This window comes from Electrophorus electricus, chromosome 1 (genome assembly GCF_041902795.1).
Source record: "Electrophorus electricus isolate QZ-2024a chromosome 1, ASM4190279v1, whole genome shotgun sequence".
NCBI lineage: Eukaryota > Metazoa > Chordata > Actinopteri > Gymnotiformes > Gymnotidae > Electrophorus > Electrophorus electricus.
In genome coordinates, this window is record NC_137497.1 from 44,734,506 (window position 1) to 44,749,505 (window position 15,000).

A 15,000-nucleotide genomic window follows, 5' to 3' on the forward strand; every position below is an offset into this window, starting at 1 on the left:
CCAAAGTGGTGGAACTGCTGCTCCGGAGGGGAGCTCTGTTTCAGAAGTACGTGTGAGCCCAGCCCAGCCCGGCCGACAGCGCGCTGCAGCCTGGGACGCTGAACCTCCATGACTTACTGCCATGTTGTAACCGTTGTTATTAGTAAAAGCCCCTGGACAGGCCGGTGCAGGGTGCAGAGTGCAGGGTTGTGGCATTGATCCTCAGATGCTGTTCACTGCAGTTCTGACCTTTATTGTCCTTCAGGGGACAATGTGTTTAACAGCACAGGACATAAATAGAACCACCTATAAAATATGCTAAAAATGTAGAGAAAGCATTATGGGCTGTGTAGATGCATAATTCTAAGACAAATGTACAATACAGTCTGTGACATTCCTGATCTATAGTTTGGCACTGAAGAGGTCCGGTAATGGCAGCTACAGAAGGAAGGGCAGAACTGGAGAATGCAGATATCTAATGGAGCTTTTACTGGCTTTACTGGTTTGCTTGCAGACTGTCTAATTGGAGGCCATTAGTGATGATGGTCTCCATGGGGACTGCCTGTTGTCTGGGGTCTTGCTCTTTTACGTTAAACAGCATTTTGCATTTTTCCTGTTACCATCATTCTGAGTGTGAGATCTTGTCTACCTCATCACCATCTGTGATTACACCTGTAAGATTCTGTAACACTGGAGGTAGAAATCAAACATGGGAAATTGAATTTCAGTCATTTTTGACTATAATGTTATAAGAATATTCTTACCAGCATGTAGAAAGGTTTAATGACTTTAGTCACACATGCCATGATGATACAACTATATTCAAAGACTAACTAGGAAGAGAGATTGAGTGTGTGTGTGTGTGTGTGTGTGTGTGTAACAAGCTGTTACTGATGTCTGGACTTCTGGGTGTTTGATGAGGTAATCAGGTATGTAGGTTGCTTGATGATGTCATCAGGACTGCTGGGTGTCTGGTGTTGTGCTCTGCAGTGACTATAAAGGATGGTCATGTCTGCACCATGCGACGGCTGAGGGCTTCACCAAGACCATGGAGATCCTGCTGGCAGGCAACATCAAACTGATGGACAGCACGGATGAGGAGGGGGTATGCAACCTGCTTACAAACAGCGTGATGGCATTTCTTGCAATACCTTATAAATGCCAAAAGTTTAGGTGGTATGTATCTGTCCAAACCTTTGGTTTAAATATGTTGCAAGTAGCACTTTTTCTGGGCTATTCTGCTGTGTATTGCATGTATGTATGTTTCCCTCCCCAAAACATCATACACCGCAAAATACAGAGAGTTCAGTGAGCTGCTATAATATATATGTAACAACTTATTCAAGAGAATTATTAGCAGAGTGTTCAGGGTAATACTCAGAGAGTGTTCAGGGTAATACTCAGAGAGTGTTCAGGGTAATTCATTCAGAGAATGTTCAGGGTAATACTCAGAGTGTTCAAGGTAATATTCAGAGAGTGTTCAGGGTAATACTCAGAGAGTGTTCAGGGTAATTCATTCAGAGAGTGTTCAGGGTAATTCATTCAGAGAGTGTTCAGGGTAATACTCAGAGAGTGTTCATCGTACTACACTTTGCGAACGGATCTGAGCTGTGGTGTGTGTCTCTTCTGCATGTGTCCATGTGCACTTGAGCAGAACACAGCTTTGCACATAGCTGCACGCGAAGGGCACGTTGCCGCCGTCAAACTGCTTCTGAACAGCGGTGCTCAGATCACTCTCAGCAAAAACGACACTTCCTTCATACACGAGGCAGTGAGAAATGGGAGAAAAGATGTAGCCAACGCCACGATACACAGTGAGAGGTGAGACAGCGTGAAACTTCCTGGCTTGCTTCGCACTGAACGATGGTTGGGGTCTTTGGTCCCTCTCTCTGAGTGGTACAATATATTTCATGATGCCAGACGCCTTAACTGTGTCGATTCATTGCAGATGTGACGAGGCCTTGAGTCTATTTAAAAGGGGTTCCGGACGCTGTGTTGTTCTTGACTTAATAGAGTTTCTCCCGGAGTCCGTCAAGGTCTGGCAGTTCACCTAATACCTTCTGAAGTGTGTCAGGCAACACTGATGTGCAGTGTACACTAAGAAAACACACATGTCTCTGCTCTGTTCAGCACCTTCTGGACCTGTCGATGACGGAATCCGATCACGATCCCAACAGTATCGACTACCATGTAAGCTGTGTGCAAACCTCACACTCTGAACAACACAGCATTAATTAAAAAGATATAATTTGCATATTGTTGTCTTAATGAAGCTGATGTTTATATCATAGGTTCTGTGCTTAAATATGAATGCCTTTGTTTGCAGATCACATACAGTTTCAAGTGGCTGCAGGCTCCAGTGAAGTTTCAGAAGTTTTCTCAGACAGACAGTTCTCTCTACATTCAGCCTCTGGCAGCTCTTAATGTGAGCTACAGTTGTGTACACACACCTCTGCCCCACAGCACTACTGGCTATACACAACATAGTATATTAAAAGTGAAGGCATTGAGAAGTTTTAGATGTAGTAAGTTCACCAGGCTTTCTAATAGACTAAGAATGTCATCTTTACAAACAAAGATGGCTAGGCAGAGAAAGTTTGTATTTACCAGACAGAATGCACACATTTAGGAACTTATAATTCAGACCATGCTTTTAGGGCAGAGGCCCATGTCTGAGGGTGTACCTCCAGAGACAGGTCACGTCTGAGGGTGTACCTCCAGAGACAGGTCACGTCTGAGGGTGTATCTCCAGAAACAGGTCACGTCTGAGGGTGTATCTCCAGAAACAGGTCACGTCTGAGGGTGTATCTCTAGAGACAGGTCACGTCTGAGGGTGTATCTCCAGAAACAGGTCACGTCTGAGCATGTATCTCCAGAGACAGGTCACGTCTGAGGGTGTACCTCCAGAGACAGGTCACGTCTGAGGGTGTATCTCCAGAGACAGGTCAAGTCTGAGGGTGTACCTCCAGAAACAGGTCACGTCTGAGGGTGTACCTCCAGAAACAGGTCACGTCTGAGGGTGTACCTCCAGAGACAGGTCACGTCTGAGGGTGTATCTCCAGAAACAGGTCACGTCTGAGGGTGTACCTCCAGAAACAGGTCACGTCTGAGGGTGTACCTCCAGAAACAGGTCACGTCTGAGGGTGTATCTCCAGAAACAGGTCACGTCTGAGGGTGTATCTCTAGAGACAGGTCACGTCTGAGGGTGTATCTCCAGAAACAGGTCACGTCTGAGGGTGTATCTCCAGAGACAGGTCACGTCTGAGGGTGTACCTCCAGAGACAGGTCACGTCTGAGGGTGTACCTCCAGAGACAGGTCACGTCTGAGGGTGTACCTCCAGAGACAGGTCACGTCTGAGGGTGTACCTCCAGAAACAGGTCACGTCTGAGGGTGTACCTCCAGAAACAGGTCACGTCTGAGGGTGTACCTCCAGAAACAGGTCACGTCTGAGGGTGTACCTCCAGAAACAGGTCACGTCTGAGGGTGTACCTCCAGAAACAGGTCACGTCTGAGGGTGTACCTCCAGAAACAGGTCACGTCTGAGGGTGTATCTCTAGAGACAGGTCACGTCTGAGGGCGTATCTCCAGAAACAGGTCACGTCTGAGCATGTATCTCCAGAGACAGGTCACGTCTGAGGGTGTACCTCCAGAAACAGGTCACGTCTGAGGGTGTACCTCCAGAAACAGGTCACGTCTGAGGGTGTACCTCCAGAAACAGGTCACGTCTGAGGGTGTATCTCCAGAAACAGGTCACGTCTGAGCATGTATCTCCAGAGACAGGTCATGTCTGAGGGTGTACCTCCAGAAACAGGTCACGTCTGAGCATGTATCTCCAGAGACAGGTCACGTCTGAGGGTGTACCTCCAGAAACAGGTCACGTCTGAGCATGTATCTCCAGAGACAGGTCACGTCTGAGGGTGTACCTCCAGAAACAGGTCACGTCTGAGGGTGTATCTCCAGAGACAGGTCATGTTTGAGCTCTGGAGCCAGGTCACATTTGATTGTGTTTCTCCAGAGACAGGTCACATCTGAGAGTATTATTCCAGAGACTGTGTGTGTGTGTGTGTGTGTGTGTGTGTGTGTGTGTGTGTGTGTGTGTGTGTGTGTGTGTGTGTGTGTGTGTGTGTGTGTGTCCTGTCCTCCTGTCTCTACAGGCTATGGTGCAGTACAAGAGACTGGACCTTCTCACCCATCCCGTGTGTCAGAAGTACTTAGGGATGAAGTGGTTGGTTCTTTAAAGACACAACAGCACAACTTCCCTCAAATCAAATAAACTGTAGAGGTTTTATGAAGAGCAATATTACACCATCAAGGCCTTTAGCACTGAATAAATTGTTCAATTGCTCACAGTGTTTTCATTCATATTTGTGCATTACATTCATACTTTTTAATCTTTTAAACTTTTCATTAAGTTCCACTGAATAAATGAAAAAAAGTATTTTTACAATTGTTCTTTTATATTTCTGTTAACTCGAACACACCCAGAACACCTGAGATTAACTCTAACACACCCAGAACACCTGAGATTAATTTTAACACACCCAGAATACCTGAGATTAATTCTAACACACCCAGAACACCTTAGATTAATTCTAACACACCCAGAACACCTGAGATTAACTCGAACACACCCAGAACACCTGAGATTAACTCGAACACACCCAGAACACCTGAGATTAACTCGAACACACCCAGAACACCTGAGATTAATTCTAACACACCCAGAACACCTGAGATTAACTCTAATACACCAAGAACACCTGTACTTACCTCTGATGTACCCAGAACACCTGAGATTAACTCTATTATAATATATCCCAAGTGCCTGTGTTTAACTGTAATGTATCCAGCACACCTGCACCTCAACACTAGAGGGTGTCCTACTCATAGTCCTGTGTTCTGTTTGGCAGGAAAGCTTATGGGAGCAAAGCTCATCTACTCAATCTAGCGGTGTACCTGCTTGGTCTCCTGCCCCTCACGTACCTTATCATCAACCTGAAGCCCACCCAAAACATCTCCATCAACAGCACAGATGTCACCATAGAGCCCACTTCCTTCCGCACGGTATAGAAATGATAATAACTCCCACTGATGGCTGAAGGCAGTCTCAAATAGTTTTTTGCATTAAATGTCCATTTTTTCCAGGTGATTTTGGCTGTCTATTGACATGCCATCTTTATCAAGAGATTTATTATCTAATGTATATTTAGATATACAATGTAATAAGGGCTAGCCATCTGCTAGATCTCCTTCAGCCACCAGAGGGAGACGGTGAGTACCTATGTGGTAATCAGGGGTAATCAGCCACCTGCTCTCCTGGCATGTTAAGAGCAGCTCCCAGACTCTCCTGTGTTCAGTGTTCTGCAGAAGAACATCAAGAGCTTCCTTTTGGCTCTCGAGCTTCCCTACAGCCTTGAGTCCCACCTTCTCCCTTCTTGTTGAGTTCCCTCAGACTCTCTTCAGAGTTTACTCAGGATTCCTCTGGACTCCGCCATCTGCATCTAGCTTGTCCAATGCTCATTTCAGAGGTAGTTTTTGGTCTGTTTTAGTTTTCCTTTTGCTCTACCATTGTAAGGGTTGGCACCAGGCCAGAGGGAGGCCTCGAGTCAGGCACACTACCAATCAGGCTTGATGCCCAACAGCTGGGCTAGGTCTATATAAGCCCAGTGACCCAGTCATTCAGTGCTGGGTCTTTGCTGAAGTTTTGAGCCAAGCTCCTAGCCGGTAACTCTGGGTATTGAGGTCTGTGAGCCTCTCTTCTGCTCTGCGAGGGTGTCCGTGTTTTTACACATCCCTTCTCTTCTCCAGTTTTCCCACTCAAGTCTGTCTCTCTCCTGAGGGTCCCCTTAACCACTAAAGCTCCTCCCTGTTTTCTGGTTTTGTTTGGGAAGTTTTAGAGTTTGGTTTTCCTCAGTGCATCGAGGCTGCCATTCTTTCCATGGCATCTTTTGTTTTCCCTTTTCCCATGCTCAGTGTGGTGTTTAGTTTTTCCTCTCGTTTTGTCGTCCTCCATTCCTTTGAAGTGCGATATATGCGGAGGTTGTTTTCTGGCTGCTGCAGTGTTGTGGGAGCTCGTTTGCCTTGCAGCAAAGTGGCCGGGGCCCATCTCCCCAACGTTGGTTTTTTACTTCTCTTGTTTTTCCTGTTCTTAGATCTAACTGGGGCCCACCATCATTAAAGTGTGGTAGCAGAGTGTCGGTGTCATCACCTATCTAACCTGGGTTTGAGCACCATTACAGAAATACCCAGCACAGCAGTTGTACTTAGAACAGGTAAAGGTTGCTCTGACTAATCAGGTGGTAACCACTGGTTGACATGAGCAGGCCCTGCAACTGATTGTTTCTCAATAACAGGGCCTGACACACCTCTTGGTATGGACTAGCCCTGATGCTATACAAACACCTGCACCTTCTTCTGCAGCAGAGCCAGCCCAAATCCTGCCTATCCTGCTTTCAGAGCCATTGCTTCCTGTGCCTGAGCACTATGCTGGTGAGGCAGGAGGTTGTAAGGGGTTCCTCCTTCAATGCTCACTGGCTTTTGAGCAACAGCCCTCTTGGTTCCCCACAGAGCAAGTGAAGGTGGCGTACATCATCTCCCTTCTGACTGGGCGGCCTCTGGCATGGGCCACCCTGGTCTGGGAGCACCAAACTGATGTATGTTCCACTTTGGCAGAGTTTGCTGCTGCGCTCAAGCAGATATTTGACTATACAGTCCCTAGAGGGGAGACGGTCTCCTGTCTCATTAATATACGTCAGGGAAAAATAGCAGTGGCTGATTACACCATCGAATTCTGCGAGAGTGGGTGGAATCCCACAACACTGATGGCTGCTTTCCACCAAGGCCTCAGCGAGGAGCTTAAAGATGAACTGGTCCACTGACATACTCCCGCCTCTCTCGACATCCTGATCGATCCGGTGTTGCGAATTGACAATCATGTACGGGAGAGGTGCAGAGCACGGGGACCACAGGTCAGTCGAGACTTTCGCAGAGCTCCGTACACCCTTAGCCCTGTTCATGTGCCTGACGAGCAGAGGGAGTCCGGACCCCAGCCAATGCATCTCGAACACACCTGCCATGGTTCCACTGGACGAACCTCTACCCACTGCTGTCATCGATGGTCAGTCCCTTGAGCCAGGGGTTGTTAGTCATCAGACTCGTCCAGTCATGTTGCAAGTCGGCCCACACACCGAACAGATTGCGCTGTTTATTATCCAAGCTTCTGACTTGCAACTGATTTTGGGATACCCCTGGCTTCAGCAACATAATCCTCATGTAGACAGGCTGAGCCGGTCAGTGCTGTCTTGGGGTTTGACATGTCAGACCTCCTGTTTGCAGCTACCCAAGCCTCTGTCCGGGTTCGGTCATAATCCCAATGGCCCGGACCTGCCTCAAGTACCCCAGGAATACTGGGAACTTAGGGGAGCATTTAGCAAACAGAAGGCCCAACTATTGCATCTCCACTGGCCATATGACATGGCCATAAACCTCCTCCTGGGCTCCAGTCCCCCTAGAGGTCACTTATTCTCCCTTTTGGGGCCTGAATGTCAGGCCTTAGCCCTAGGGTTCATCCGGCCATCTAATTCCCCAGCTGGCATGGGGTTTTTCTTTGCCGGGGAGAAAGACGGCAGGCTACGCCCCTGTATAGACTACCAGGGCCTTATACCGCTATCCATTGCCCCTTTATGACCTCAGCTTTTGAGGCGCTGCAACAGGCTTCTGTTTTTACTAAACTGGACCTGTGCAGCACCTACAACTTGGTGAGAATCCGCAAGGGAGATGAGTGGAAGACGGCATTCATTACCCCCTCTGGGCACTAAGAATATTTTGTCAAGCCGTTTGGGTTGATGGACACACACACAATCTTCCAGCAGTATATCAATGAGGTCTTAAGGGAAGACCTTGACAGATATGTGTTCATCTACTTAGATGACATCCTAATATATAGCCAAATGGTAGATGAACATGTTACCCATATTATGCGAGTCCTCCAGCTTCTGCTGGAGAACCACCTCTTTGTCAAGCTGGAGAAGTCAGTGTTCCATGTCCGTACCATCTCCTTTTTGGGATTTGTCATCCCCCACAATAAGTTGTGCATGGACCCCACCAACGTGCGGGCTGTAGAGAACTGGCCTAGACCCACCTTGGGGCATCTGGTCCAACGCTTCCTGGGCTTCACGAATTTTTACCGCAGGTTCATTAGGAACTTTAGTGCAGTTGCAGCCCCACTGATCGCGTTGACCAGGAAGGCGTCGCGTCGGTTCTGCTGGTCCACCGGAGCCCAACAGGCATTTGAAGAGCTGAAACATCGCCTGATCAAGGCTCCTATTTTTCAGCTCCGTGACATGGAGCTTACATTTGTCATTGAGGTGGATGCATCTGAGGTGGGCATTGGTGCAGTTCTGTCCCAGCGATCAGGAAAGGACAAGAAACTGCATCCCTGTGCCTACTTCTCTTGGCGTCTGTCTCCTGCAGAAAAGAATTACAATGTGGGCAACCATGAATTGCTGGCAATTAAGCTCGCCCTCAAGGAGTGGAGGCACTGGCTGGAGGGGGCAAAACACCCCTTCCTGGTCTGGATGGACCACAAGAACTTGGCCTACATACAGCAGGCCAAGTGACTTAATCTGCGCCATGCCAGATGGAGACTGTTCTTTGCCCAATTTGACTTCATTTTATCCTACCGGCCAGACAATAAGAATGCCAAACCAGATGCTTTCTCCCACCAGTGGGAATCCTCGCCTTCTTCTGCTCCACCCTCAACCGTTATCCCCAGGGCTCACGTTATAGCGCCAATCCAGTGGGGGGTTGAGAAGGCAGTACGTCAGGCTCTCCTTGCTGAACCAGACCCGGGTGGAGGCCCTCTGGGGAAGTTGTATGTACCTAAGGCAGTTAGAGCTCAGGTCCTCGAGTGGGGACATGCAGCCTCATAATCATGCCACTTAACATGAGTGATAGTGTATCGGCTAATGAGTATATTATATTTAATGTATTGTCTGATGTATAGTGTATATAGTATATTGGCTGATATACAGTGTATATAGTGTATTGGCTGATATATATTCTATTGGCTGATATATAGTGTATGTAGTGTATTGGTTGATGTATAGTGTATATAGTATATTGGCTGTTATACAGTGTTTATAGTGTATTGACTGATATATAGTGTGCATATAGTCTATGGGCTGATGTATAGTGTATATAGTATATTGGCTGTTATACAGTGTTTATAGTGTATTGACTGATATATAGTGTGCATATAGTCTATGGGCTGATGTATAGTGTATATAGTATATTGGCTGTTATACAGTGTTTATAGTGTATTGACTGATATATAGTGTGCATATAGTCTATGGGCTGATGTATAGTGTATATAGTATATTGGCTGTTATACAGTGTTTATAGTGTATTGACTGATATATAGTGTGCATATAGTCTATGGGCTGATGTATAGTGTATGTAGTGTATTGCTGATATACAGTGTTTATAGTGTATTGACTGATATATAGTGTGCATATAGTCTATGGGCTGATGTATAGTGTATATAGTATATTGGCTGTTATACAGTGTTTATAGTGTATTGACTGATATATAGTGTGCATATAGTCTATGGGCTGATGTATAGTGTATATAGTATATTGGCTGTTATACAGTGTTTATAGTGTATTGACTGATATATAGTGTGCATATAGTCTATGGGCTGATGTATAGTGTATGTAGTGTATTGCTGATATATAGCGTATACAGTGCAGGAAAACATAAAGGATCTTAATTAAAGTCCGCTAGTGATGTCACCTCTTTCAGAATGACCCATGATTCTGCGCCCTTGGGGTCCAGATCTGTTTCTCTAGCCTGGTTTAGGTGCCATTATTCATAATGTCCTTCATGACGACCTCTGACGTGTCCCATTTGCTCTGTCACTTTCAAAGCAGCCTCTGTTCATTAAAGCTCTCACTCACATGGTGACCGCCACCCTTGGCAAACCCATTTTAATCTACTTATACAATGATTTGTCTTAATGTAACACCATTTAGTTTTAGGAATGGCCTATTCCATTAAACTGCTGACACAGTCACGGTAATCATACAATTATTCCGTGCAGCTGCCAAACATCTTTACTTCATAATATGAGCAATATTTGGACCATTAAGAAGAGCGATATAAGTCTGTTTTATGGTGTTTATTCTAACAGCACATGGGCATGCCGACCTTTCTACCAGGTCAGCTTTTATTTGCATAAATCCTTTATTTATCTTTAAATGGAACATTCTTGGACTATGTTAGATAAGGCTGAAGATTAATAATTTTATAGAAAGATTAAGTTAATATCTATGTCTTCCTCTGTCTCTGTCTGTCTTTTTCAGCAAAGCTGCATGGTTTCTGTTTGCATTGTCATGGTCCTCGTCATGAACGTGTATGCCATTTGTAAAGAGCTGGTACAGATGGCTCAGCAGGTAATGGTCATTTCATCATTTTCTGTGTTGCCCTCTGACATAAATTCTCCTCTATGGTGAAAGTGGACCATGGGATGAGCCATCACACAGCACTCAGGCCTGAGGCACTGTATCTCTCTCGGTCAGTCATATGTTGCGCAGGTGAACTTGTCCTCTGTGGGTAAGTCAAATTAACTCTCTCTGGAAGAGAGTTAAAGTGGTGAAGCCTAGTCAGTAATTGATGTCAAGTCCAGACACCTTTACTTACTATGATGAGACACACACACACACACACACACACACACACACACACACAGTGTTCAGATCACAGACACATGCAGTGTTTAGATCACACATACAGAGCAGAGCCGTGTTCAGTACGTTCTCACACACAGCAGTGCTCAGTACATTCTCACACCCCGTCTTTTGGGTTCAAGCGACTGAAATATTTCATGGATTCGACGAACATGTCGGACTGGAGCACAGCCGTGTGCTCCCTCACCTTCGTCGTGCCAGTCTGCTTCAGCACCGAGGACACGTGGCACTGGCAGGCGGGTGCGTTGGCCATCCTCTTCGCCTGGATCAACTTCCTCCTCTATTTCCAGAGGTCCGGCAACACACTCCATCTTAAATAACTTCAGTCAATCATTTTTAAACTCAATTAATTTTATATAATTAGTAGCATATGAGGTAATTTAAACAGTGCCACAGGCTAAAAAGTACATGTACATAAAACATCGCACACCTGTCTCTGAATTAAGTTTTCATGAGTCAGCTGTTATGTAATGTAACAACAAAGAGAGTTGTTAGTGTATAATCCAGCATGATGGCTGTTGCAGTGCCTTTCACTTCGTGTCTTTCTGGCAGGTTCGAGCGGTTTGGTATTTACGTGGTAATGTTTGGGGAGATCATAAAGACTTTGGTCAGCGTTATCATCCTCTTCGTCTTCCTCCTGCTGGCTTTTGGTTTGTCCTTCCACGCCCTCATGCTTCATCGCGTATGTCGCAGCACACACATGCACACACACGCACGCACGCACACACACACACACACACACGCACACGCACACACACGTACACACGCACACACACACACACACACACGTACACACACACACACACACACACACACACACACACACACACACACACGCACATGCTGTCTCTCTCACCAGGAGGAGTTTAGCTCCATCAGCCTGTCTGTGGCACAGACGTTTGTGATGACCGTCGGGGAGTTGAACTACCAGAGCTCCGTGCTGGAGGCGTACGAGCGCGGCCTGCTGGCCTTTCCTCAGATAACCTACTACGTCTTCGTCATGTTCGTCCTCCTCATGCCGATCCTCCTCATGAACCTGATGGTAATACAGCTCCATGTCTCATCTCTGTCAACGTCCTGTTAGCACTGCAGCTAGGGGCGTCAACATTTCAGCTGGGTTCTGTCTGTGGGTTTACTGGTTTCATCTGGGTTCTGTGTTTGGGTTTAATGGGTTTAATAACAGCTGGGTTCTTTACATGTATGTATACATGGACTCTACCCTTCAGCTTCTAGGTCTCTGCAATTCAGCCACATGCATGCCAGTTGGTTCCAGACCAGTAAGTTTATAGGCCCAGAACGGCACCGATTTTTCTGGCCGAGAACCTGTAATGTTGCAGTGGAAAAACATGATAACATTTGGTATTTTGGCACCAGCAATGGAACCAAGCCAGTGGAAAAGGGCTGTTCCAGATTGGTCCCAGATGTATTCTCTGTGTGTTTATTGGTCCCAGATGGGTTCTGGGTGTATTTATTTGTCCCAGGTGGGTTCTGGGTGTGTTTATTGGTCCCAGATGGGTTCTGGGTGTATTTATTGGTCCCAAGGTGGGTTCTGGGTGTGTTTATTGCTCCAAGATGGGTTCTGGGTGTGTTTATTGGTCCCCAGATGGGTTCTGGGTGTGTTTATTGGTCCCCAGATGGGTTCTCTGTATGTTTATTGGTCCCCAGATGGGTTCTCTGTGTGTTTATTGGTCCCAGATGCGTTCTCTGTGTGTTTATTAGTCATTAGATGGGTTCTGTGTGTTTATTGGTCCCCACATGGGTTCTGGGTGTGTTTATTGGTCCCCAGAGGGGTTCTGTGTGTTTATTGGTCCCAGATGGGTTGTGTGTGTGTCTATTTGTCCCAGATGTGTTCTCTGTGTGTTTATTGGTCCCAGATGGGTTCTGTGTGTGTTTATTGGTCCCAGATGCGTTCTCTGTTTGTTTATTGGTCCGAGATGGGTTGTGTTGCAGATTGGTCTGGCAGTGGGAGACATTGCGGAGGTGCAGAGGAATGCAGCACTGAAGAGAATTGCAATGCAGGTAAAACAATAGTCAATGAACTACATTTTCAAGAACAATCTAAATATATGTTAAGCCACATTTGTGTTAAGCTTTATCATGTATGCGAGTCATTGTCACACAGATTGATCTCCATACTACGCTAGAGGAGAAACTACCCTACTGGTTCCTTAAGAGAGTGGACAAGCACTGCATTGTCCTGTACCCAAACAGGAAGTGTGCCAAGCTTACTGTCAGTAACAGTCCCTTCTAAAGCTATTCTTCATAAAGGCTCCTTAGAACAATGCAATATATTCAGAAATTTAAATTCAGTTAATTAGTCTTCACAGTTTTAAAATTATAGTTTTTGGTTATTTTATTATCATACCATAAAATAGTGTAAACATTTGTGGAAATTGGATGAGAATAGGTTATCAAGTTTAGAAGAAGGTTTAGAATGAGTACAATTATGAATGGATGTCAGAGACCTTTGTATGAATAAAATTATGAACAGATGAGAGAGTGATTTGTTTGGTTTAAAGTCACACAATAGCTTTATTAAGTATGTATTCATTTTACTGTGCTCCTATTAAAAACATGGATATGGGTGTTTTTTCATATAAACCTGGTGACTGATCCTGATATTCCAGGGAATGATTGAGCAGTTCTGGAACTTGGAAGAGAAAAGCAAAGTGCAGCCTTGCATGGCCATGCCATCTCAGCACTGCAGTGCCCCGGAGCGAGATGTCATGAAGCAGAAGAACAGGTGTTCATTCAAACCTCCTCTACACAAGCCTGCTGGAACACACACTGCATGCTGTGTTATGTTAAAAAGACATTATAGATATGGTGACTGATAAATAGATAATAATAACCTCCGACTATGACACCTATGCAGTCATAGTGAGATATGGGTCACGTTCATACTCTTTTCTGGCCATGATGGTGGGTAAAACTGTGCTAGAGCTGCCCCTAGTGGTAAATGTAAGTATTGCACAAGACAGAAATCACACTTTCCTACATGCTTTAATACTTAAATGATTTTTAAAGCAGCAACTGTAGTTAATGTAAAAGCAAGCCATGGAACTATAAAAATGAGAAACTTAAAATTATATGTTAGAACTAAACAAGAAGCAATGGGAAATTCAGATTAGTTTAAATTAAACCTAACACAGAATAAAAAGGTAAATAATGGCCAGACCAAAAACATGGTTTGAGCTGCTTTTCAAATTTAAAACATATTTCATTTTAATAATTTTATATTATTGAGGTGTCCTGATAAATGTTTTTCAATAAAGATCTTTGTAGACACATTTCATATCTTTTTGATTTGATTAACCCATTTATGGTAACTACACCACCCTGAAACATCGGGATCTGGCGTTATGGAGTTTAACTCTGTGCCCTAAGGCTGAAGGAGATCTCCTCAGTGCTGGAGAAGCAGCACACTCTCCTCAAGCTCATTATCCAGAAGATGGAGATCAGCACGGAGGCCGATGAGTATGACGGCCCGCAGGACCTCCGCATCCTGTCCCGCCCTGCCCGCGCCCCCACCCAATCCAAATGGGTCCCGCTGATGCAAGCCCTCAAAGCCAGGAGGTGACACGCCTGATGACATCACGTCAGATGCCTTCAAACACTGTCTGAAACATAGCATAATATACACATTAATCATGTCTGGAACATTTCTATATTTTAAATGAATAATCTTGCAAACTCTGTCTTTTAACTGTTCCAGATTTAGTCAAACCTTATGTATTGTGTGACTTGTTTATTTATTATGCTGCCTGCACCTTTTACGTTGGATCTCAGAAGCTTATAAAGTGAATCTAAAATTAAACACATCACTCTGGTCTTTGTTTTTGCAGTAACGTCGCTTAACACACACACACATGTGTGTGTTTTAATCATGTTGTATGAAGCACTCCACACATCACCCCACACACCAGAATGTCACTTCAGGAGCAAAACTGTTTCCCATTGGCTGTAGCTGGATTTCATAACCCTGGAAGGCTCTATAATAGCAAATGGTAAACTCATCATGTCTAGAGAGCAAGTACGTCAAGTTAGTGTGATGCTAATTTATGTGGCAGAGGCCATAATTCACTTGTCTGTTAATAAATCCACTCTACACAGAAGTGAATGTGGACAGCATTTGACCAAATCAACGTGTTGATCAGGCTGTAAATGGAGATTTCACACACTGCAGAATGTTCCTCTCATGTGCACCTGCACTGAGGGATCACCATAAAACCGGCTTTGCAATTGTGCTCGCACATGATGAGATGTGACACACTT

General features: G+C 45.2%; 1 protein-coding gene across 2 annotated transcripts in view; it reads left to right on the forward strand.

The window, feature by feature from the left end:
- The window catches only part of trpa1b (transient receptor potential cation channel, subfamily A, member 1b), a 23,333-nt gene extending 8,791 nt beyond the window's left edge, over positions 1–14,542 (forward strand). The window contains exons 13-28 of one of the 2 annotated variants that reach the window (XM_081721778.1): positions 1–46; positions 970–1,084; positions 1,634–1,800; positions 1,928–2,015; positions 2,110–2,169; positions 2,306–2,404; positions 4,135–4,205; positions 4,891–5,044; positions 10,342–10,431; positions 10,848–11,017; positions 11,278–11,407; positions 11,585–11,767; positions 12,676–12,744; positions 12,848–12,955; positions 13,353–13,468; positions 14,113–14,542. The exon at positions 1–46 is cut by the window's left edge and continues 119 nt beyond it. In XM_081721778.1, the coding sequence (XP_081577904.1) occupies positions 1–46; positions 970–1,084; positions 1,634–1,800; positions 1,928–2,015; positions 2,110–2,169; positions 2,306–2,404; positions 4,135–4,205; positions 4,891–5,044; positions 10,342–10,431; positions 10,848–11,017; positions 11,278–11,407; positions 11,585–11,767; positions 12,676–12,744; positions 12,848–12,955; positions 13,353–13,468; positions 14,113–14,305 (1,859 nt within the window). In that variant the 3' untranslated portion in view covers positions 14,306–14,542. Of the gene's footprint in view, positions 47–969; positions 1,085–1,633; positions 1,801–1,927; positions 2,016–2,109; positions 2,170–2,305; positions 2,405–4,134; positions 4,206–4,890; positions 5,045–10,341; positions 10,432–10,847; positions 11,018–11,277; positions 11,768–12,675; positions 12,745–12,847; positions 12,956–13,352; positions 13,469–14,112 lie in introns of both variants that reach the window. The other variant, XM_081721775.1, reaches the window with a different exon arrangement.
- The last annotated feature ends 458 nt before the right edge of the window (positions 14,543–15,000 follow it).